Source organism: Ovis canadensis, chromosome 19, assembly GCF_042477335.2.
Source record: "Ovis canadensis isolate MfBH-ARS-UI-01 breed Bighorn chromosome 19, ARS-UI_OviCan_v2, whole genome shotgun sequence".
NCBI lineage: Eukaryota > Metazoa > Chordata > Mammalia > Artiodactyla > Bovidae > Ovis > Ovis canadensis.
In genome coordinates, this window is record NC_091263.1 from 29415851 (window position 1) to 29440651 (window position 24801).

Here is a 24801-nt window from a genome sequence, read left to right on the forward strand (position 1 = left end):
CCATCACCGTGTGGCTCTGGGCAGGGACCTCAGTGTTCCCATCTGTGGGAGCAAAGTCCAGCCCACTGGCTATCCACCTGCCTGAGGGCAGGGGAGGTCCTCCTCAGGGACAGGCGCTGCTGCTCAGGAGGGGCCAAGGGCACTCACCTGGACAGACCAGGTTGTCCCTCTCCCCACCCGGCCCACCTGGGTTAGATCCTTCAGGGCCCCGTCCTTGTCCCCTTTGACAACACTTTCTTCTCCTGGGCCTTCCCCTCCCACTCTCTCCCATCCATACCTCAGGAAGAGTAGAAGGATGGCCCCTGGCCCACTCAGACCTGGGCAATGAGCCTGGAAGCCAGAGGGAGGGTGGGAGGCTCTGAGGTGCGGCTTTCTGTCTCTGTCTCCCCCCAACCCCACCCCACCTCTTCCTGCTCCATCAGGGCCCTCCATTTCCCATGCCTCTTTGACCAGACCAGCAGCTCTCTAAAGGCAGCAGCAGCAAGTCAGGTTCACCTCTGGGTCCCTAACAGGCCTGGAGAGGCTGGCATGCTGTTGGCATGCGGTGACTACTTGACGGGCAGCTGGCTGGGTACATGGTGGCCTGGGAATCTATCTCCCCAGCTGGTCCGGGGCTTCTAGGATCTCAGGGGCCGCGTCTGCCTTGCCCGGCGCCCCCTTACCTGGGGCAGAGGAGCTGCTCGACAAGTATTTGTGGAACTAATAGAGGAGATACTGAGGGCTGACATTTATTGAGTGCTTACTGTGTGCCAGCCACTGCGCCAGCACTTGGCACCTTTTAATTCAGTGAGTCCTGAAGAGGGATTCTGCTGGGGGAGTGGAGCAGACCTCTAAGCTGGCCCCTCTGTGTGTGTGCGTGCGTGCGTGTGTGGCAGATGTACCTTCCTGCTAGAGAAGACCAGTCACTTGTGTTACTTGTGCAGTGACTCACATAGGCGGCATACATACTGTGCAAACCCCCTCCTCAGGGAAAGCCATCCACAGCTTCCTGGACCCTGTCTGTTGGAGCTCTTCTTCAGGGATGGGGCTGAGGAGAGGGCCCAGGCTGGCTCCCCTCCTCAGAGCCCCGATCCTGCATGGGGTGACAGGTCTAGAGACCTCAGCAAGTGTAATGAAGGCAATCAGGATGAAGGGCCCCTCAGGTTTCCTGGGAAGGAAGTTTTTCTCTGATGCCACTTGAAAGGAAATGGCCAGGCAGGACCTGTGAGTGTGGAGTCAGCACCATCTGTTGGCACATGTGTATACGTATGATTCATGCTCCCGAGTCTGTGTCTGTGTGGGCCCGTGTGAGCAGAGATGTGGCTACCCTCCATGGAGCCACCCCTCCCCATGACAGTAACTGCAGTGGAGGGGGTGACCCTGTGGCAGTTACAGAGGGGCGTGGAGCTCTCCTGCAGCAGCCCCCCCCAGCTCAGCCCTGTGCCGTAGGGAGGGAGGTACACTTTTCCTTTGCCTGGACCCACTGCCTCAAAATCCTCTTGCTAGCCTCGCCTCTGCCCTCTGCCATCAGTGCCCACCAGCTGCAGCCTTTTAGAAGCAAAAAGAGGTGCCTCTTGGAGCAGCTGGCGGGGGGCAGAGCTGCCCAGTAGTGGGTAGCATGCCCACCCTGGGTAATCTGCTCAACTCGAGGCCCCAGCTTTTGGAGGCATGCAGGCCAGGGTTAAATATTAGCTCTGTGTCTTTCCATGAGCCTCAGTTTCTCCATCTGTAAAATAGGGTGACAACCCCCTGGGTTATTGGAGATCTTGATGGGGGTCAGGTTTACACAGTAGATGCCCACTCACTGGGATCTGCAATGATCATGAAAATAATCATTATTATTATAAACCTGAGGGTCTGAATCTAAGGAAGAACCCTAAGGTGTGGGTCAACAAGATGGCTAGGAGCATAGTGCCCCCTGAGTCTGCAGAGGGAGGGATGCCCACAGATGGGGCCATGGCATAGGATTGGTGTGGGGCTATGAGGATGCTCTGGTGAGGGGAATGGAGTGTGGCTGGGTGGCTGGGGGATGCTCCCAGCCCAGAGCCCTCTGCATCCGCCTGCGCACATGGAGCCCTGTGGGCCTGCAGGGTCCCCTGCAGGGGACAGGGGCAGTGAGCACCTGCCCAAGGGACTGCATCTGTTCGTCCACAGCTGGCGTCTCAACCCAGAGCTCTTGCTGATGCTGACAAGGTGTCAGTCTCCTTCCCTGCTGTGGCTAAGCATGCCCGGGGATATTGCCCTCCTGCCATGGGATATTGGCTCTGGTCGCCTTTGAAGCACCTCTTCTGGAAGCAGGGGCCCAGCTGGCTGTTTCAGGTTGGCTTCCAGGAGCAGATGGAGTCCTCAGATGGAGCCTTGTCCTCTCAAGGCCTAAGGCTGCCCTGCCTGGCCAGGCTGACACGGGGCTGCCATCCTAGTGCTTGTCTGCTTTCTGCTGCCGCAGGGCCTGCAGGAAAACCCCTTTCACCTGGTCCAGGGCCTCATGGTACATTCGGAAGTCCTCCTCCTTTCCCTGCAGGGCATCGCCTAGGGCAGCCTTCAGCATTTCATTCTCCTCCACCTGGATGGCCAGCCTGGACCACACAGAGAGAGGGCTCAGCATGGCTAAGCTGGCACGTGTGAGCATGTGTGCATGTTTGCGTAGAGCCCTGGGGCTGCCAGCACAGCTGCTCTTCACACTCAGGGTACTCTCTGACCAGTCGCTTCCTCTCAGAGACCCTTGGGGAGTAATACCATATGGGATTCCTCTCTGGGCCCACTCACAGCTGCTGGACCTAGTATCTGGTAGTTCCCCAAAATGTTGACTGCTCAAGGCATGAGTACTAATTTATAGAGGTTCCCCCTTTCTTCCTTTCCCACCACTGCATTTGACCTTAAAAAGTTTAGGTGAGTGAGAAAAGTGGGTTCAGTAACCCACACATGATAAAGCTTTTCTTGGGACCGTGAGATCTTTAGTCATGGTTGGGTCTCTCTGCCTCCTGATGGCCAGCCACTGAATTGCAGGCTTAGAACCCAAGACCCTGTAGGACCAGCCTTCTGGGCAAATAGAAGTCTGGGAGGAAGCGATGTGATCCCTCTGCCTGTCAGAGCACCTCCACCCATGCAACATCACGCTTTGCAGAAGAAGGGGCAGGGAGCACCTGGTGGCCAGCTCCTCCATCTGGGATTCCATGGGCACACTGGAGAGCTGGGCGGAAGATGGGTCCTTCCTCTCACTTTCGCTCGGGTGGTGCCTGGTGTTAGAGGCAGGCAGACCTGTGGGGCAGCAGTGGCCACTTTTTGTGATCAGGCCATGGCTCTGTGTTAGCACTTCCCCCCGCCCAACCCCCAACTGTCCACTTCCTGCTTTTCCACTTTTTGAAACATTATACCTCCAAGGGTATAGGCTGCCTTCCTCCAGGCCCTGCTTTGTACTGAGGTGGCTCCTCTTGTTAATATTTCCATATTTGCATTTTACAAGTTTCTGGAAGTCAGCTGGGCCTGAGGTCTGGCCTGCAGGTTGGGTCTGAGTCTAGCGGTCATCGGACCTGATGCTCTCTTACCATTGGGCCCCTCACCTCCAGCTCTATCCATACATATAGGGAATCCAGGGTGGCTGGGTCCAGGGGACAAAGAGTGCTCAGAAAAAGAAATCAGCCCACCTGGTGGGGAACTCCAGTACTATCACAGCATCAGAAAGCCTCTGTGCTGAATAAGACCTCAGGGGCAGCATGTGCAGGGTAAATCACCTGACATCAGCAGCCCCGGCTTTTACCTCCTGCTCTGTGGCTCCAGGTAAACCGTCAACCGCTCTGAGCTGGTTTCCTCACCTGTTTCATGAGGAGAATAGTTCTTGCCTCCAGAGCCCTGTGAGGCCACAGTGAATGCACGTCTGGCCCTCAAGGCCTGTGTGATGGAACCACCTCCTCGGCACTTCATGACTTCCCTACCTCACTTCATATTCCCCTCTCCATGCTCCAGTCTCACTGCCTCCAAGCCTCCAGCCATGTACCCACCTCAGGGCCTTTGCACTTGTTCTTCCCACTGGTATCCATGCCACATCCCCACCCCCTTCTGCTGTCATTGCTCATCAGTTAGGGTGACTGCTCCACAGAAATCAGCTGCTCTCCGTACCTCCTGTCCCCTTCCTCTGCTCTGAGCCACAGCACCTGCCTCTATCTGACCCACCATCCTTTGCTGCTTTGTTTATGGTTCTCTTCCCCACTGGCATGGCACTGCCACAGGGACCACATTTCACAATCAGGCTTCCTATTATATAGGTGAGGGGGTATGCTGTGCCCCCCACAGGGGTGGTGCATTTCCCAGGTCACAAGCAGTATGCACAGAAGCCACATGGTCACTTTCTCTCCAGACACTTGCCCCTTCCTTGTCCAGGCAGTGCCAAAGTAGTTTTTCTTACTGTGGCTTAGCCCTCCCTAGTCGGGAGCTCGGCTGCGTGGCAGGAGGTAAGTGCAAGGTCTGGAGACACTACATCCCTAAGGGACCTGTTCTGAGAGCTCAGCAGAGCTAAGCCCTGTAGTCCTTCCCAGCCCGTACTCTCAGCAGCTCCTGGAAGGCCTCTGGGATCTTGGCTCTGCTGGTGGGAAAAGGGCTTTACTCCTCCTCCGTGCCCTACTTCTGGCACGTCCTACAGTGTTCTGATCTCACCTGCCCTGGGAGAAAAGATCTAAGTGTCCTTGGCTGGGGCAGGGGTACTGGGGTGTTGAGAAGCAGGGAAGTGGGGACAACAGTCCACACCAGAACCCGGAGGGGCTGGGATAGAGATATCAGAGAGAGGCAGACCCATCATCTCAGACTGAAGATTCTCCCTCCCCAGAAATGGCTTCTGGCTCTGGCATCTCACACCCCCACCACCCCACAAGAGGCTGCCACTTGGGTCCAGAGACTGTACCTTAAGAACCACTGTGTTAGAGCCATAGAACTGAAGTTTTAGTTTAGGACACCTAAACTGCCCTCTGCAGCGGGTGTGGTCATGTGACTAGGATCTGGCCAATGGGATGAAAGCAGAAGTGACTTGCGGAACCTTAGGGTCCTGCCCTTGGAAGCGAAGGGGCTCAGGACAGAGGGCAGAGCCAGTCAGCCCCTCCACCAGGGTGGAGCTCAGCCTGCCTCTGCTGCTGCGTGTGCTCTCCCGCTGGCCCCCCAGTCAGAACCAGGAGCCCCAGAGCACCGTCAGCCCATGTGGCCCTGGGCCAGCCCCACCCCAGCCCTACCTGTTTTGCTCCTGGGGGCTGCTCTCTGAGAGGCTGACATCCTGCCTGGCTCCAGGCGCATCTTCTCCAGGTGCTGCTCCAGCACCACGGCGCGGTGCCGCTCTTCCTGCAGCCTCTTCTCTGACTCCAGAAGCTTGCTGTTCCTCTCCTCCACCCTGGTGATGAGAGAACAGGGGCCTCCATACTCCCTGGCACCCACCTGCTCAGACTCTCAGAGAGCTGGACACATCTTACACTGATGGGCATGGGCTCCGTTCTTCCTTATTTTTATTGCAGTAACATAGATATGTGCATTTAAAAACCATATAGTTCTCTCTAAGCCTTAAAATGAAAAAAAAAAAAATGCAGCCTCTTCCCACCCCTCCTCATTCCCAATTCCTGCTCTCCAGAAGCAACCACTTATACCACTTTTAGCTGTTCCTTTCACTACTGCCATATTTCTACAGATGCTTATGCTGCTATTTTTTAAGGCTTAAATATAATCTTATGAGTATATCTTATGCAACATGAGATTTTAGTTTTATTTTAGTACTTTCTCCTCACCAAACAGAATCACCTCACCACCTCCCAATGTAGTTATATTACCATTACTGGGGGCTGAATGAATGTTAGGTAGCATATTTGTTTTCTATTGCTGCTGTAACAAATTACCACAGACTTAGCTTAAAACAATGCAGATTTATCACCCCGTGGTTCTGTAAGTCAGGAGTTTAGCAGGTCCTGTTGGTTTCTCTGCTCCAGGTTTTATAAGCCAAAATCAAGGTGTTGGCTGACCTGGGCTCTTACCTGGAGTTTCTAGGAGAGCATCTGCTTCTAGGCTTGTCCACATTGTTGGAAGGCTTCAGTTCCAGTTGAAGGACTGAAATCCCTGCTTCCTGTTGGTTTGCTGGCTGGGTGACTTTCAGCTTTTAGAAACTACTGGGCCTTCTCCATCTGCAAAGCCAGCTGGGTACCCTTTTCATGCTGTCTCTGACTTTTTCTGTAGCACCTCTCTGACTGACCCCAGATGGAGAAATTTCTCTGCTTTTAAGGGTTCAAGTGATTAGATTGGATAATCCGGGATAATCTTCCTGTTTCAGGGTCCATGATGATTATTACATCTGCAAAGTCTCTTTTACCATATAACATAAAGTATTCACAGGCACAAGAGTTGGGGTGAAGGACACAGGGAACAAAATCCTGTCTACCACAGGGGGTTACATTAGGACACTCAAGAGGCAGTATAATCATGATTACTTTTTTTTTTTGGCCATGTCACACAGCATGTGGGATCTTAGTTCCCCAGCCACAGATTGAACTGGGGCCCTCTGCAGTGGAAGCGCTCCAAGTCCTGACCACTAGACTACCAAAGAATTCTGGACATTTTCTTTCTTATTTGCTTCTTTTGCTTAGAGTTAGTGATTGCTTTCTGTTCATTATTATGATTACTTATTATTTTCTAGGTACTTGTCATTAATTTATGGGCCTTCAAGTCCTTGTTATTTGGTTATTTCACCGAAGGATCTGATTATTTTCTCACTGAATTTGAGGCTGTGGTCCTTCTTATGGTGAGTTATGGCATTTCAGACTTCTGTGATACCAAAGGTTCAGCTAGAAGGCCAGGACTCTTTGAGGTTTCACCCAAGCAAAGGATCACATACACACATAGACCCATGCAAATCAGAGTGGGAACCTGGAAGTGTAAGAACAGTGTTGGAGGAAGCATTCTTCCCACCTTCCTAGCGTCCTTCTTCCCTTCCTTCAAGAGGGAGCAGAATGGTAACAATTTTGAACAGAATACAACTACCAACACAGAACTGTATGCCAACACAGTATACAGCTACTAACACAACCTGTTAGTGTTGCCTTAGTTCTTTGAAACTGACAATGTTAGTTTCAATGTTCCTTGTTATTTTGAATGTTCCTTGAAACTATATTTGCTAAAGCAAATGATTAAAACCACCTAAAGGTGCATCAACAGGGGAAAGACCAAAGGTAACATATTCACACCCGGGGATGTGGTAGAATGTGATGGAGTTGTGCTGCTCAACACAGTGGCTGCAGCCTCGTGTCCACATATAGCCATTCAAATAAAAAGTCATGAAAATAAAATGTAAAATCCAGTTCCCAGAAGGTCTGGGTATCAGCTGAGAATCATACACGTGTGACTCTGAGAGTGTCTCTTGACTGTCGTACCCTAGGTCTCCCACCCTCACCCCGGCCCTGCATGGAGAGGCCCTGGAAGATGGGGCACCACATGGAGAGAGAGGCGACGTACAGGAGAGAGAAGGTGCCCCTACCGAGCTAGCTGAACGGAGCATGTGAGTGATCCTGCTGGCATCATGTGAAGCAGAATTACCTAGGCTGCCCACAGAACGGTAAGAAGGAATAAATCATGTTTGAGGCCACTAGGTCTGGGATGGTTTGTTAGGCAGCAATAGATAACCGAGTCACCTTGCTTCATGCCCACACCGCCCTAGACTCAGGTGCAGCTCAAAGAAAATGGGAAAGAAAGCCGTGAGTGAGTATGTTTCTTCCATTGGATAGGCTGGAGGCTTGTGCTAGCCATTACATTTCAATGACAGAGAAAGAATTAATGTTACTTTTTCTCATTTGCTTGAGCATGTATGAAATTCATACCCTCTCTGTGTACATACTACTGAAAAGAAAACAAAGCTGATTACCCCTCACTGCTTAGGCAGTTGCCATCCCAGCCCCTCAGCTCCTTTGGTGACTTACTCCATCTTTTCCTTTGGCAATTTGCCCGCTGCAGTGTGTGGCATGCAGGATCTTAGTTCCCTCACCAGGGATCAAACCCATGCCCCCTGCAGTGGAAACATGGAGCTTTAACCGCTGGGCCACGAGGGAAGTCCCAGCCTTCCTCCATTATGTGAGCACCTGGAGGTCCTTCCAGTAAGGGTGTCTGGCCTTTGTCCAGGGTTGACCTGTGAGCCACCCAGACCAGCTAGACCTTCTCTCCCAGGACCCACTGGCACAAGAACTGAAATCCCCGGGCCAACATCATTCTCGTGGCCCAGGAGAGACTACTCCAGGGTTCCTGCTACCAATATCCCTGGACCTTCTCGGGCTCCTCTTCTGCCCTGCACCTTGGAGACGGCCAGCACTTTCCCACACTCTCCTTTCCCTTGACTTAGACAGAATTGGTTTCTATTGTCACCAAAGAGCCCTAACTGACATGTGACATGGCCTGTTCAGGGAGATACTCAGCGGTATCCTTTATATTTTTCAGTGTGGAAGTCACGTGGTTGGGCCGTGTGTTGGCCTGGGCAGCCACAGTTCTTGCCAAAAGTATCACTTGAGCGAGGAATGCTGGTTTATCTGAATAGAAATCTGTCAACAACCCCTTAGAGGAAACCAAACCCCCTGTCTGTTACCTCAGGCCACACGCTTCCCTCTCCCAACCAGGAAAGCCTCAGCTCCCCTCTCTCAGTGACCCTTTTCCTCTTTGTTATTTCAGGCCTGAGTCTCGCCTGGAACTTCTTCCCACTGCAGCCTGCAGAGACACGGAGAACAGTGCCGTGCTCATCCTACATCTTTCTTACTGGTGAGTTGACTTGACTGATTACCGACTTCAGAGAGTCCCTTCCTTGAGACTCCCACCTCACGGCCACATGTGTCTAGCAGTCCTACTGAGGGCACAGGACAGGGCAGAATACAAGTGTGATGACGGGGCCCCGAGACTGAGGGGCACTCAGGGGGCACATGAGATGAGGCTGGGAAGGCCCAGGACCAACACTGTGGGAACCAAGCTCACCAATGAGGTGGACCCAGGCACGGACACGGCCTGGCCTCTGTCCAAGAGGGATGCCCCTGGGTCAGGCCGCCCACCACCAGCCCGCCTGGGCCAGTGAAGGTGTGTCCCTGGCTCCAGGCATTACCGTTTCTGCAGGACGGTAACAAACTCCGTGAGCCGGTCGCGCTCCACCTCGGCAGCCTGCCAGAGGGCCTTGAACTCCGTCACCTGTGTCTGCCAGCCTTTTTGTTCAGGGGAGTCCAAGAACCTGGGGACCAGGGTAGGGGCAGAGATCAGTTAAGGGTTACCTGAAGAGATGCTTATCCCTGTGAGGGTGGGAGGGACTAGAAGGACATTCAGGGGTCCTCAAAGGGAACCAGAGAGAAGGAAGACAGTCCAGTCCCTTCTGGCCTCTTCCGCTGGCTTCTTCTCAGGCCTCCATTCCTGGTTCTGCTGAAGTCTCTCGACCTCACTTAGCTGGCTCCAAAGCTAGACCCCACCAAGACTAGAGTTTCATCAGCACCTCTGTCCACCCAGTCCCTGTAGGGGCCTGGAATCAGTCTGGTTGCCTTGGAAGCTGACTCTTGGGGACCTGGTGGTACCCTGGGAATCCATGTGGTATGGGACCTGGCTGCCCTTCTCAGTGCCAGCTGGGCCCAGCTCCTGTCTCCCTGTCAGCCTGTCCTGGCCCTCCTGTATCTCCTGGCACGACCCTCAGCTCAGTCCTCTTTCCTGGGCCCTGGACTCCTGCTTTGTAAATTAGTCAGTTTTCTCCAGCCCTCATCCAGCCCATCTCTGGTTCCCTCTTACCACTGGACCTTACCTGCTGGCTGGGGTTGGGACCAAAAGGGAGCTCTGCACCAGCCCCCCACCCCCAGAGCACTTGTACAGTTCCAAGCTGCTCTCTCCTTTGCCCTCACCCTTCCTAGGGAGACCCTGGTGAGGCTGACTTGCTCTTCCAGAACCACAGGACATGAGGAGGGCTGGGCTGAGGCCGGGAGCCCAGAAGCTGACTGGCTGCCCTCTCTGGGCCCCAGTCCTCCTGATGAACAGGGGTTGGTTGAGGTGGGCTCTGAGGACTGCAGGCTCCTCCCTGTTCTGGTTCCTAAGTATACTCTAAGGCTTTGCCGCTCAGTGTGGTCTCTGAATCAGCGAGCTTGCTGGAAATGCAGGATCCCATTTCCTGCAGGATCCTACCTGCCGAGTCAGAACCTGCTCTAACTTGGCAGATCCTCAGCTGATTCGTGTGCAGTGAGTTAGGAAAACCTACTCTAGTCACCTCTGTGATCTCACATGCTGGGGGAAGGCGTTACCCCCTCTCTCCACCTGCCTTCCAGGCACCGCATCTGAGCCAGCACGCTAGCCCTGACAGACACGCTCTCTGGGGTCACTCCTACTCGCTGAACATCTGTCCTATCCCTGATGGGAGGGAACTGTGAGCTCCGTGAGGGCAGGGCTCACATGTGGTTGGCCTCAGTAAATATGTGTCTTGTGGAAGACACAAGCTTAAGAACCAGCACTCTGGCCAGCCCGGGGCACATTGGCTCCGGCAGCCCTTGGGGTGCAGAGGTCATGGCCACATAAGCCTGAAAGGGACCTCGGGGTCATCTTGTCTACCCTCTGCTCTCACTACTGTGATGACTGCCTCAGAGCCTCTGTCCTCCCTGTGCTGTGAGGAGGGTGTGACTTGGGCCCTGGAGGCTCTGAGTCAGACCCCTCTCCCCCGTGCCCTTGTGGCCCCAGGCTGATGGAGGGGGCATCTGCAGGGCTGGCTTCAGCCCACGGTGCCTGTGCCACCAGATGTCAGGCCAGAAGCACCACCCCCAGACACTTCCTGGGGCACAGCCCCCAGGATTTGCCGAGAGCCACACAGCAAGGTGAACGTGAGACAGAGGCCCTTGAGAGGCCTCAACCAGAACCTGAGCTGACCTGCCCAAGGAGTGGGGGCAGGAGCTGACAGCACGAGCACGGCTCCAGTGGACGGGACACAGGACACAGTGAGGCAGGACAACGCAGCCCTTTGTCCGTGAGCTGGCAGGAAGGACAAAGGGCCCATTGGAGTGCCACGGCTTGATTCTATCAACAAAGAGCGGGCCAGAGAGCTGAGGGGATATCAGTGGCTTAAAGTGGGAACTGTGTGACGTGAAATTCTCCCCCCTAGAGACAGACTCTCAATGGGCAAGAGGAGGCAAGGGAAGCTTCTGGGCCCTAGGCCCTGGAAGGTTCCTGGTGCGAACTCTGGTAGCAGAAGGAACACTAGGCCAGGACTCCTATTGTGAAGCCACTTGCCCTTTCAACCTTAGATAAGGCCCTGGACCTCCCTGACCCTCCATGTCCCTATGGAACCTGGGAAGAGTCCCCAGACTTGGCCTGGCCTCAGTTTCCCATCCTTGTAATGGGATGGTAACACTGGCTGAGTGATCAAGGATGGGAAGTCCTGTGAAGGCATGGTGCTGAGAGGGCTGGGTTCCTACCTGGGTGAGGCCCCATGAGGGCTGGGCAGGGAAGGCCATGTGAGAGAAGATTCCACCAGTGTGTGGCCCAGGCTGGTCACAGAGCTGTGCAAAGACAGAATGGGCTCATCACCACGGGCAGGCAGGCTGGGCCCAGCTGTGAGGGGAGCAGGGGCCAGCAGGGACCTGGGAGTGGAGGAGGGGGCAGTGCTGGCCCTTACAGCCTCCCTGTGGATTTGCCGCCCTCCTTTCCAGAACTCTAGCTCGCTGAAAAACAAGATGGAACCAGTGGACAGCAGAGCCTCGAAGGGTCCAACATGGGTCTGTTTGAGAATCCTAGAAGCAGGTGAGAATTGAGGCCAGCTGGGAACCAATTTTACAGACAGCTGCAGCCAAATGCTCTTGAAGTAATGGTATCTGGAACTCACTGGCCCCTTCATACAGACGCGAGGCTGACGGAAGGGGAGGCCCACGTATCAGAAAGACAATACCACAGACATTGTAAAATTGCATCCGTGGCTTCCTGCCCTTTCTTCTGAATAATGAAGATGCACTTTCCAACCCACCCCCCACCCCATTTTTTCTTACCGAGAAGATCCAAGCCTGCCAGCATGATCGCCCGCTGAGGCTGGGGGCTTGGTCAGGCCAGGGTCCTCGGGGAGCTTGGTGGAGGCCCGGCTGACCTCGGGCCCACTGGAGCCCTCGTCTACTCCTTTATTCCGAAGATACTGCAGGGAACAGACGTAGGTTCCATCATCAGGGCCTTGGCTCAGAGGCCTGGAGAAGGCAGGAGGGGGCCTTGGCTTGATTTCGGGGCTTTCAGGGGATATGAAAGAGGCTTCTTTTCAGGAGTGCGAAGCGAGGCCTGTTGGGTGAAGCCACTGCTTGCATGATAATAACAGCTCATAATGCCTCTCTTCAGAAAGGGAGCTTCGTAGCCAGAAGAGGGTGACCGGGCCAGGAAGCTGTTCCGCATTCAGGTCCCAGGGGAAAGTGAGGGGGCAGGTCCACCTCTCTGGGTAGCCCCACCCACATGGGGGTGAACACCAGGTGTGACTTCAGGCCTTTTTCAGCTGGAGGTACGAAGACCTTCCCAACACCTGAAGCCAAGAGCAAGGCCGGCAGCCTGGCCCGGAGGCTGGGCTACTCAGGCCCCCACCTTCCCCCATCCCTCCTTCTTCCAGATGGTTGGTGGCACCAGCGGAAGGAGGAACGTTCAAGAACCCCCAACGGGAGGTCTGGCCACCATCAACAGCGGGATAGTTGGTGTGAGCCCCGAACAGCCTGGCACATCCCCTAAGCCCCGGCCACTCTGAGGAAACTCGCCGTGTGCGCCCATTTGTCTGGTGGGTAGTGCTTGGCCCCTAACTGCTCAGTGTGACCTCTGAGGTGAAGGTCAGTCCTCTTTTCTGTGCCTGGAGCCAGGACAGCAGTGAGGTGGAAATACTGTGACCTCCAGGCCTCTGCTAAGGCAAAACTTCCTCAGGAGCTCACGTGTTAGACAGGCATTTACTGAGCAACTACTGTGTGCCTTGGCCAGGCACTGAGGCACCACGGTTGGTGCCCCCTCAAGGAGAATTTGGGAGAGAAAACCAGAAAATGATCACACTGGGTGACAAAAGTTTGGCTTGGGGATGCACAGGAGTTAGGAGAGTACCCAGGAGGGGCTTATAATACAGACTGGGAGCCCCAGAGCTTCCTGGAGGAACTCTGGACTAGGAAGATGTCAAAGCTGAGGGGGAAGATGGGGAAGGCATGTGCTTTGGGTGTGTGCACAGGCCCAGAGTGGGGAGAAAGCAGGGCCATGGGGGAGCTCAGTGGCATCCACGTGGCCAGAGTGGTGGATGGCGGGCAGTGAAGAGAAGATGCAGGAGGGGTGGCAGCAGGAGCCAGTCATCTGGTGCCCTGCAGACTGGACAAAGGAGTGTGCTTCCTTTCTGCCACCCCACTGCCTGGAATGTGGATAAAAGTGCTGGCACTGTGGCCACCACCTTGGGTCATGAGGATGAAGGCCACAGCTGGGGAGGGAGAGGGTAAGCTTGCAGGAGCCCGGACCCTTGAGGGCCAGGTGAGCCACAGACAGGTTTTACAAAGAGCAGGGAGACAATCAGATCTGTACTTCAGAGAGGAAAGGTGTGTGCAGCATGGGCCAGGGAGCCAGATGGAAGCAGGGAGCCAAAGCGGGGCCAGGTAGGAGATGGTGCGGCCCGAGGGAACACAGGTGGAGAGAAGAGGAAGTGGCTGAGGCTTCTGTGAGTAATGGGTGGACCTGCCCCGACTTGGGAGCCAGCAGGCTGAGCCAGCACCCCGCTCACCTGCACACTGAGCTGCCCAATCTCCAGCTCCAGCTGCCGCACCTTGGCCTCGCGCTCGGCCACCATGGCCCGCAATTGGGCCACCAGGCTGCTGCTCCGCTGAGCCTCGCTGTTGAGCTGCTGGTCTAGGCGGTGCTGAGACACTCGCGTCTTCTCCTCCTGCAGACTCAGGCTGCTCAGAATCTCCTGGAGCTGCTTCAGCTGGTCCTGTGGGGCCGGGTGGGAGGGTGGGCGAGGGGAGCCACGACTCTCGATAGAGAAGGACAAGAGAAGACCAGCAACCCACCCCTTCCTTGCCCCTTGGGAACCTAACAGTGGGACGCTGGTGTTCCCTTGAGAAGGAAGAATACTTTGCCTGCCCTCAGCGGGCATTCAAACAAGTTTTCCTGTCCTCAGCTTCCTTCTCCTTGAGATCAGGTTAAGAAGGACATCCAAGGGGCTTCCAGGAGCCCCATCCAAGGAGATTTTACGATCAGATATGTCTGGTTTGAATTCAGTTGTGTGGCCTTGGATGACTTACCTAGCTGTGAAATTGGATTATGTGTTCCTAAGGGTTACCTTCCCTGGAAGAGGAAGTGGCAACCCATTCCAGTACTCTTGCCTGGGAAATCCCATGGACAAAGGAGCCTGGCAGGTGACTCACCATCATAAACCACACCCCAAGACCCCAGAAGGGTGTGCTGTTGCTACCACACAGACAGGGATATCCACTGGCTCCCCTCAGTCATCCTTTCCATTCCTCCATGAAAAATAACCCAGGGTGTAACCGCATCTGGCCGGCTCCCCCATCCTCTTCTTCTTCCTTTGGGGTCCACAGGCTCAGTGGCTCATGGCTGGCATCAGCCTCTCACAGCAGGTCCACTGCTGGCCCTCCGGCAGCCTCTATGCTGCTCCTGTGCCCAGCGCCAGGCTTTGGGGCTGGGCCCAGCAGAGCAACGAGCTCCAGGGTTATGTGGGTGGCATGTTGGGGCACATGAGGACTCTGGGGGCTGGGACTGGGTCACAGGTCTCTGGTTGGGGCGGGGGCTCCAGAGGTGACTGTACCATGAGGGCATCGATCAGCTCATCGTCATGCCGGCCCTTCTCCACAAGGGTCCCCATCTGACTCCTGAGGGTCTTCACTTCGCTCGACAGCACCTTGTTCCGGGACCTCATGCCCTCAAACTTCTTTTTCAGCTCTTCAAGCTCTCTCTGGAGGGCATCCCGCTCTGCCGCAAGTTTCTGTAATCAGAGGGGGCAGTCACAGGCTGCAGGGCTGAGTGGGACCCTGGGTCATGCCTGAGCCTTCACTGCCACTCACTGATGAGGCCAGAGCAGAGAGGGTTTGGGACCACATGGACTGCAACCCACTAGGCTCCTCTGTCCATGAGACTCTCCAGGCAAGAATGCTAGAGTGGGTTGCCGTCTCCTCCTTCAGAGGATCTTCCTGACCCAGGGATCGAACCCACATCTCTGGCATCTCCTGTATTGGCAGGCGTGTTCTTTACCACTGAGTCACCTGGGAAGCCCCAGTGTGTCTTCTGAGGACCCTCAATCCCTGCCTGGGTGGCAAAAAGAGAAAAGCTATGCTTCAGTGGACAACACTAAGCCTAACGTTCAAACTGAAGTGTCTCACCCCATCAAGAGCTAGTTTCAGGCCCAGCATCTCCACAACAGCCATAGTGGGGCCACTCTGATGTTCATGAAGTGGGCTTGGGGTGAGGAACCAGTCAGGCCACTCAGGGTGGACCAGCAGGGCGTGAGGAACATGCCCAGAGGTGACCCCGAACCTCAGAGCCTCTGAGTCTTCACAGACATGGTCATGGTCTCCCGGCTCCACGTGCCCCTGACCCCCTGCCGGGCACACGCACCTCCCATCCTTCCTGTTTTTCCCTCTCCAGGTTGCGGATCCACAGCAGATTTTTCTCCTGGGCCGACAGCTTCCTTGGGTCAGGATAGACAGACAGCTCACTGGCTGTTTCTTCGGACCGGCTCCGGGTCTGTCCCAGCTGTTTCTCAAGCTCTCGAACCTGAAGGTGGTTCCACAACAGGTCTGCAGTCAGACTCGACCCCTCAGAGGGGCCGCCCTGTGACACGATGGATGCATGACCACCCCAGACAGATGACACCGCAGTTCCAGATGGGTGTGGAGGCCCCTAGGAGAGGGACTGTGTTGGGGGAGGGTTGGAAGGGGTCTGTGGCAGCATCCTGAGCAGAGCAAGGGAAGACACCAGAGAGGCTTTGCTTGGCAAACAGAAACTTCAAAGTAAATGAGAAAAATCACCCTATCTCTGAGGCCGAGAAGCAGATGTGGAGCCCTGGGAACTTGGGAGGGAAAGGACAGCAGGTCTCAGGACCAGAAATAGCTAACAGACAGGTCACCTGAGCCTGGGGACGCTCCTCAGGAGGCCACGGGTTCCTGCAGGAAATGCTGCGAGGGAGGGCAGGATGTGGAAGCTGGGAGACCAGCTCGGAGCCTCGCTGGCTGTGACTCTGCACAGATTACTCCTCTGAATCTCAGGTCCCTCGTCTGTTAAGGGTGGGGGTCTATGAGTACACCCTGTATAATGTTACGAGAATTCAGTATCCCACCTTGTCTGAGCCTGGGAATCCCCAAGACGTTTCTTGGGGTGACAAATCTTGGGGCCCACTCCAGGAGAAGAACCCTGGGATTTGCATTTTAAACAGGTGCTATAGATGATTTTTAGTTTAGGCAGCTTTGAGAAACCCCAAAATGGCCTGGGGGAAGCCCTCAGCACAGGGCAGGTGGAAGTCATCCTACAGAACAATGGCTTTATCACTTGGAGCTTATGTGGATAACCCCTAGGGCCCTTCTAACCCTGATTTCTGAGTCAACACAACATAAATGGTGTGACCCTGAAAGTGTTAGTCACTCAGTCGTGTCCGACCCTTTGCCACCGTGTAGACCATAGCCCACTAGGCTCCTGTGTCCATGGCCAGGAGAAAAATTCACTGGGATCCCTGGTAAAGGGCTGCAGGATCAGCGCCCTCGTGTGGCACTGTGTGGTAATTCCATTTAAGCGCTAAAGAACACGCTTTTAACCATTTATTTACACAGCTTTACACCACTAACAATAATAACTAAAGTGCTGAGTGCTTATTATGGCCAGCCACTGTGCTGGGTGCTTCCCAAACATTATTTTGTCTAACCCATAACAATCCTACAAAGAAGGTATTATTATCTCCATTTTACAGGTGCGGAGACTGAGACACAGAGATGAAGAGTTTTGTTCAAAGACACCAAACATGTAGACCAGTGACTGAGGCCAGACTCAAACTCAGGTCTCTGGAAGCTCAAGGCCACACACTGGTTGTTAATTACAGTTTTTTGGAGACCTCTTCATTTGGCTTCAAGGATCCCACAGGAGACCCTGAGGGTAAAAGCCACTGGAGAAGCTGGGGTGAAGGCGAACCTGCACGTGGCAAATAGTGGAAGTGGCCCACCTAACTGCGCGTCTGTTCGTTGCTTGGCCCAGCTATCCTCAGACAGCGTTTCCTCCATGCCAGGCACTGCGGTAAGCAATTTACACATGTGCACGCAATCAGTCCCCCACAACCTGAAGGGTAGATGCTGTCATTATCCACAGTGCAAAGAGGGGGGAACTGAGACACAGAGATGAAGCAGCTTGCCTGAGGCCACACAGTTGGTGAGTGGAGAGCTGATATTTGCTGTTTTAAAATATATATATATTTATGTATTTGGCCGCACTAGGTCTCAGTTGGGGCACATGTTAGTTGTGGGATGTGGGATCCAGTTCCCCGATCAAGGATCGAACCCAGGGCCCCTGCATTGGGAGCATGGAGTCTTAGTCACTGGACCACCAGGGAAGTCCCAGAGAGCTAAGATTTGAATCCAAGCAGTCTGGCTGCGGAGCCCCTACTCCCAGCCTCTTTGTTGCTGCTCAGTCACTCAGTCGTGTCCAATTCTTTGCGACCCCATGGACTGCAATATGCCAGGCTTCTCTGTCTTTCACCATCTCCCAGAAATGTTCCAAAATATTTAGAACATAAAAAGGGAGACAGGCTAAGTTTTTTTTTTTTTTGGTGGAGGGTGGGGTGGGTAATTGAAACTTTCAAAAGCCTGCAAGCATTTGGACAAAACTGGAAAAAGCCTACAATAGTCATGCAAATTTACATGAACTAGGGGGAAAAAAATCTGCCTGGAGTGAAATAAATCAAAGGCTCTGGCATTTGTTGAGCGGCAGTGCCTGGCATGTAGTGTTCCATAAATGCTTGTTCGTTAAACAACGAATGAAAATCAGGCTGCTTGGGGGGAATGTGAAACAACAGCCCTGTGAGTGTGCTCCGCAGAACCTAAAGGCCTTTTTTGGGTTCTGTGTCTCTTAATGTGGGCCATCATGGGTCTTTCTAGCGCATCTCAAGCCTTACGTTCAGGGCCAGGAGGAGTCTGATGACTCACTCACCTTGCTCTGCAGGACGAGGATCTGTTGAGCCCGACCCCTCCAGGTCCCAGGCGAGGACAGGAGCTGCTGGATGTTCACATCTTCCCCAACCTCACTAGTCAAAACCTGAAAAAGGTGGGGCCTTCAGTATGACCCAAACCACAGTATGTGCAGAAATAGTGCTGCGTGCCTGGCATTCCCAGAAGACCCGGCCTCCACCTGTACAACCACCCCCGTCTCCCCCCTCCCCACCTCAAAGGCCAGTTGACCACGCTGTAGAGCAGCTCTCCCTGGGAAAGCAGTAAACCCACCTTCCCCAGCACTTCCCAGTGATGCTCAGAGCAGACAAGGGGCCACCTGCTCCTGACATATTCTGGGATGAGTGAATCACAAAGTTGACCAAGACCTGCTTCCTAAATCTGTTCACCTGTCACCCTGAACTGAGATTGTTTTGAAGGTTACAGGGACGGCCTCACCACAGGGCCTTGCCCTATGTGCAGAGCAACAGACAAGGGGCCATGTCTGAGTGCAGCAAGGCAGGGGCCTACCAAATGTCACTTGGGGATATTTGCTTCCAGAAGGGCCCAGATTTGTGGTTGTTACAGGGAGATGTTCAGGCTCGACCTCAAGGCTTTGAGGTAGAAACAGTACACCCCAGCTTGTGCCCTGGGCCCCTCTGTAGCCTGTCACAGAAACTGATCTAGCGTACCAAGTCTCTGGTGCTTGTTTCCACAATAGAGCTCTGTTTTGGAAATCTTGGCTGGTCTGAGTGGTTCCAGCAGGGAAGACAAATGCCAGAGAATTCACTATGTAAATAAAAATAAATAATGAACCAGCTGGGCCTGCCTCCCAAGTCTGAGCATTTTCCTTTGAAAGGGGCCTTTAATCCACAAACAACCTTTCAGTTTTCTAATATTAGAGACAGCAGAGGACAGGAGGTGGATCTTGGTAGGCTTCCAAGTCCAAGGTGGCTTATTAAGGAGACACTCAGGGTCTGTTGGGGGACACATAGCACAGGGAAGGTTTAAGGGACTTTCTAGGGTGGACAGCACTGTCTTCCGTCCAGGGTTGGGTGGGCACCACAAGGGCCTCTGTGCAGGGACCTGCAGGCAGCCAGCAATCCCCCTTACCAGATGGGTCTGTTTAAAGAGCTGGTGGAAGGAAGTTACTGGATCTGGAGCCTGACCCAGAACAAGCAACATGATGCTCACGGGACCAAGCTCCTGAACGGAAGGCATTGTCCAGCCGTGCCCTTCCCAGCCCTAGTCCCAGCCATGCAAGAGGACCTGAACTTTGACCCGGAAGTACCTTCTGGGCCATTCGGAGCTCCTGCTTCACAGCCTGGATCTGGTTGCGGAGGTCACTCATCTTCAAGTTTGTGGCCGCCAGCCTGTCCTGCAAGACTTTCACCTCTGGGTTCTCCGGCTGGTTGGAAAAGACAGGAGAGAGGTCACTTGAAGCCTAAATAGTAATAATACTCACAGCCCCCGTTTCTCCAGGTGTGTGCAGGTACCATGCTAAGGCTCAACAAGAGGAACCCATCTCATCATCATACCCGCTGTGAGGTAGGTCCTGTCGTCAGACCATTGTGGATGCAGAGCAGAGGCTGGTGGAAGGTGAGCCCCTTGGCTTGAGGGACCTGGTAAAGGGGAGCAGGGATGTGGATCCTGGCAGCCCAACTCTGGGGCCTGAGCCCTGTGCTCAAGTGTGGCCCACACACGTGTGGACACCTGTGGTTGAACACAGACCGGGAGTATCTGGAGGAGGCTGTTCCTCACCTCCCCAGACACTCACAGGTTTGAATGGGCTGACCCTGGAGTCCCTTTAATGCCAAAGTTCTGTGAGCCTCAGGAACTTCTATTGAAGTCAGAAATGGGGAGCACATTAGCTCCCCATTTTGAGAAAAATTTCATCCAAATAGTTTACATGAAATATTATTATTAAAAAAAAATGAGAGACTGGCATCACAGCAAATCCGCTCTCACTCAGGATGAAGAGGGAACGGGTTTATTTATAGAAGCCTGCCCTAGCTTGGCAGGGGGGCCACAACCATTCTAACTCAGAGCCTCCCTCTCCTAGAATCGTCAGACTGGGCCTTGGGCTCCCTTTCCTGGCAGTAAGCTCACCAAATAGAAATAAGGACCCAGGGCTTCCCTGGTGGCTCACTGGTAAAGAATTTGCCTGCCAATGCAGGAGACACGGGTTTGATCCTTTATCTGGGAAGATCCCACATGAGGCGGACCAACTGCGCCCATGTGCCACAGGTACTGAGCCTGTGCTTTAGAGCCCAAGAGGTGCAGCTCCTGAAGCCCATGCGCCCTAGTGCTCTGCAACAAGAAAAGCCACCCAGTGAGAAGCCTGCACATCGCAACTAGAGAAAAGCCCTGCAGCAGTGAAGACAGCACAGCCAAAAATAAATAAGTAAATGAATAACATCATTTTTTGAAAAAAGAAATAAGGACCAGTTTAATCCCCCAGTGCTCCATTTCTGTGGTATAAAGAATTGCAGGAACTATGAAAACTCTGCCTATTAGAGTTCTTAGCAGTGGTTTTTTTTAAATAATAATATTTTATGTAAACTATTTAGATGAAATTTTTCTCAAAATGGGGAGCTAATGTGCTCCCCATTTCTGACTTCAATAGAAGTTCCTGAGGCTCACAGAACTTTAGCATTAAAGGGACTCCAGGGTCAGCCCACTCAAACCTTTTCCATAGGTGGTGAAAATAAGTTCCTGAAAAGGGAAATACATGCCCTTTCAGGCACACAGCTGGCTGAGGTGACAGCAGTAGGGTTAGAAGCCTGGTCCTTCCCTTGCACCAACTGATTCTCCAAATTTAAGCTGCTGCTGATGCCCTGGCATGGTGGCAACAGGTACGCTGGTTGGTGGGCTGAGGGTCCCACTGGCAGTGACGCCGAGACCATCTGCTCCTGTCCCAAGACATCAGGTGGTGTAAACTTCTGGGAAACAGGGTGGATACCTCAGCAGCTTTCTGAATTTTTCTTAGTAGGCACAGATTAAAACCTCCGGAGAATGCTAGTGAAAGATAGACCCCAGGAGACTGGGGGTGGGGAGCTCCATGGACCCCAGAGGTTCTGGGCAGCCCCTGTGAAAACCACTGATCAAAGCAACGAGACCTGCACACAGAGCCAGGAAAGCCTGGACTCACTGGGTCTCCTCATCTAGGAAATGCTTGCGTCCTCACAGCGCCACCATGAGGCTGAATAGAGTAACTAGTGTGAGCAGAATTTGCAACCTGAGAATTTAGGCAAAACACAAGGGCGTCTTTTTTTTAATCTAATTTTTTGTCTGTCCTTCCCCCGTCTGGCTGTCTGCCATTCCTTCCCACTGTTGTTGGGGGCCTGTCTGCCCCCTGCTAAGGTGCCGCTTTGAATCTTCCCTGGGTTAGGAAGCAGCAGCCGCTGCCTGACAACCCCCTCCCGCCCTATCCCCCAGGCTCTGGTGGGTGGTGGTGCAGGAGCTGAGAGAGCACTTGAGAGCATGAGGGCACAGAAAGGGTACTCAGATTGCATCTCAATCTGGAGCCCGGGCAACCTCTCCAAGGCTCATTTTCTCATCTGTGAAATGGGGGTGTCTTATACCAGCCCCTGGGGTACCTGTGAGTGTTGATGGGATAATGCATGTAAAGGGTGCTCCCTGGGGCAGATTCTGACAGAGGGTGATGCCCAGGGGGCATAACTTGGCTTGGGTCGGCAGCTGGCAAAGGTGGCTGAAGGTTAGATGGTGTTCTGGTGAGGGCATCAACCCATCTGTTCTGCCAGGCTCCACACCTCACCCCCAACCCGGGAAGCTGTGCCAACCCACCTCCTTGGCATTTCAGAGCTGTTTCTGCCCAGAGTGAGATACCACAGGCTTTCTGGGGGTCGTGGCTTTTTCCCCTGAAGGAATACCTGAAACGGTGTCCAGGGGGGGGCAGACAGTGCCAAGGCCGCATACAACAGCTTCATGAGGCCCCACGCAGGGAGAGGGAGTTCAGCTCTACTCTGGAATGCACTCTGAGCTCTGGGCCCAGACGGGGGTGAGCCCGCAGGCTATGGAGCATGGCCCAGGCCTGGATTGGCCTGAACAGTCTAATGAGAGGGACATGGCTATTGTTCTTGCTCTCAATAGAAGAAGCCTGGGAAGACTCGTTGCCAGGAGCCAGCACGGGCCATCCCACCCATGACAAGGTCATGTGGAAGAGAACTGTTAAGCAAGGCTTCAGGACTCGAGGGGCTCCCTAGACCAGCTCGAGCATCTACCCCAAAACCAGAATCTGTCTTACTGTTTTGTGCCTTTCACCAACTCTCCTGACATTAACGGGGGGCTATCCCCAACCACCTTTCTCTGGAGAAAATCAACTTAGGGCTCTAGCTAATAAATCTCCTGGACATGAGAGGAATATTTCAAGTCAAACCCCCTCTGTTAGCATTCTAGCTTGCTTGGCTAGACTCCTTATCCAGACTCCTGCAGCTACGCATGTGATTATTCACAGCCTCCCAACTGTGAGAGGCACGGGAAGCCTAAAACATAGAGACTTTCAGAGAGTTAAAAACTATTAGAGTAGTGCTGGTGTAGGATTTCATTATTGGGCCAATGCTTGTTGCTAAGTTCCCATATCTCTTATCCACTGTGCACCTGGGAGTGCATTAGTTAACATAGTTGGAATGTAAGAAAAACAAGTGTAGCCTTGAATTAACCACATCAGACTTTTGAGCTAATTGGTTTTTTCTTGTAACTCACTGCACCTTTGCTCCGTGAGAAATGTAACTCTGTTTAGCATTTTCTGAGGCTGATATAGATTAGAAATATAAAGAAAAAACACTTTGAGGGAAAATAAGTTTTCTGGTTGAGCAGCCTTTATCAAAAGAGGGTCATAAAATGTTCACAGGCCTCCAAGGCCAGAAGATAATGTACACAACATCATTTATGGGAAAAGTTTGCAGAAAAAATCCTGGTTTCAATAAGGACAAAACTGCTAGAATGTTTGGGCTGACTCTGTATGACCTTGCATCTTTCATTTCCCTCTATGTACAAGTTAAGGTATAAAAGTCCCTTTTGAAAATAAAATAATGGGCCTCACTTGAAGAAGCTTGATCACCCTGTGTCTCTTTCTTTTTTTTTTTCTTCTTTCTTTCTCTCTCTTACTCTCTTTTTCAGGCTGATCCCTTGGAGTATAGAGGTCCGCCATGTCTACTTATTTGCCTGGGTTTCTAAGACCTGAATGGGAAGGCGCCCTGCGTCTTCACTCCCTCAGGAGACCGGGAGGGCACCTGTGGCCTTACGTAGACGGTGCAAGTCTTTTGTCTCGAGGCTTTATTGATTTTCTGTGTAAACCAAGAAACATCAGCCTCTTTCTCTCCTCTATTCCTCTCTCATTCATTCATTCGCCAACGCCGTTTCTCCTTCGGGTTCCCCTGGATCCTGCAGGGGCTGGACCCCAGCAGCTCATGTCCTGAGGATTGGAGACTGCAGCCCGCCACCCACGCTTCCATCAGAAACCTCCCAGGCTCCCTGCTGCCAGAGAATGAAGTTGGAACTCCTCCCCCAGCTACTGTCAAGGCTTCCTTCCGCAGGTGACCCCACCCCAGCTTTGTTTGGATTATGTTCCCCTCTTCCTCCTCATGGGCCCTGGGCTGCAGCCAAATGTTGTCTAACTGATGCCCAGCTAACAAACAGAATAGGAACAGTGACGCTTTCCTGCTCTGAGCTCGCGCTGCTTCTGCTAGAAGGGCCACCCCTACCTTCCTACTCCAGCAAGGCCATCTCAGGAAGCCCTTGCCCATCCCACCTCCTGGCTGCCTCAGGTGAAGTGCATTCCCTCTGTGAACTCCGAGCCAGGGGGCTCTCCCTGAGGGCCCTGTCCCCACCTCCATCCTTCAATATGCCTACTCATCGCCTCTATTGAACCCCCTTGTGGACAGTGGCTGGTCTTTGATTCTCCGTGTTACAGAAAATTCCATCAGGTTCAACAAGTGACCAAATGAGCAGTTTCCCACCCAGCACAGTGCCAGTCAGAGATGTGGATGTATATGGGGCAGCTTAGCAGCATCCCCTAGAGCTGGGAAAAGCGCTGAATGACACCCAGTCTGGCCCCCGCTGAGGGCGGAGCCCCTTCACTGCCTCCCTAGCAGTGAGACAGGTCTACACAAGACTAGCCTTCAAGAGATACGTCACCCTGTACATGGAGGGGCCCATCACTGTACACTGAGGAGAGGACTGAATTCTCCTTGAGACAGCCATGAAGTGGCTTGACCCTGAGTCATAGACAACAGGGAAGATCGGGTGGAAAAGGGGGCACTGAACTGGGAGTACTAAGGCTTGGATTCCAGTTCACCAACTCATTTGGCTTAAGAAAACGATGGGGGGATTTCCTTGGCTGTCCAGTGATTAGAACTTGGTGCTCTCACTGCTGGGGCTCCGGGTTCAATCTCTGGTCAGGGAACTAAGATCCCATAAACCATGTGGTGCAGCCAAAAAAAAAAACAAAAACAAAAAACAGCGGGGAGGCCTCCTGGGATGTTCTTGAGTGTGTACTCAGTTGCCCAATCATGTCTGACTCTTTGTGACCCCATGGAATGTAGCCCATCAGGCTCCTCCGTCCATGGGGATTCTCTAGGCAAGAATAATGGAGTGGGTTGCCATGCCCCTTCTCCAAGGGATCTTCCCAACCCAGGAACTGAACTCACATCTCCTCTGTCTC

At 53.4% G+C, this 24801-nt stretch overlaps 1 protein-coding gene and 1 long non-coding RNA gene across 2 annotated transcripts in view; one reads left to right on the top strand and one right to left on the bottom strand.

Moving 5' to 3' along the window:
• Window positions 1-23465, top strand: part of LOC138424221 (uncharacterized) — a 26541-nt gene extending 3076 nt beyond the window's left edge. The window contains exons 2-9 of the long non-coding RNA XR_011250695.1: window positions 7376-7552; window positions 8653-8739; window positions 11637-11727; window positions 12566-12727; window positions 15577-15726; window positions 16892-17211; window positions 19599-19664; window positions 23259-23465. This is a non-coding gene — a long non-coding RNA (uncharacterized lncRNA). The remainder of the gene's footprint in view (window positions 1-7375; window positions 7553-8652; window positions 8740-11636; window positions 11728-12565; window positions 12728-15576; window positions 15727-16891; window positions 17212-19598; window positions 19665-23258) is intronic.
• The window catches only part of CCDC13 (coiled-coil domain containing 13), a 34387-nt gene continuing 11382 nt past the window's right edge, over window positions 1797-24801 (bottom strand). The window contains exons 6-16 of the mRNA XM_069560748.1: window positions 19408-19524; window positions 18121-18225; window positions 15547-15705; window positions 14741-14917; window positions 13697-13903; window positions 11970-12109; window positions 11403-11486; window positions 9074-9196; window positions 5196-5350; window positions 3123-3237; window positions 1797-2555 (exon numbers count right to left, since the gene is read on the bottom strand). Of these exons, the coding sequence (XP_069416849.1) occupies window positions 2396-2555; window positions 3123-3237; window positions 5196-5350; window positions 9074-9196; window positions 11403-11486; window positions 11970-12109; window positions 13697-13903; window positions 14741-14917; window positions 15547-15705; window positions 18121-18225; window positions 19408-19524 (1542 nt within the window). The 3' untranslated portion in view covers window positions 1797-2395. The remainder of the gene's footprint in view (window positions 2556-3122; window positions 3238-5195; window positions 5351-9073; window positions 9197-11402; window positions 11487-11969; window positions 12110-13696; window positions 13904-14740; window positions 14918-15546; window positions 15706-18120; window positions 18226-19407; window positions 19525-24801) is intronic.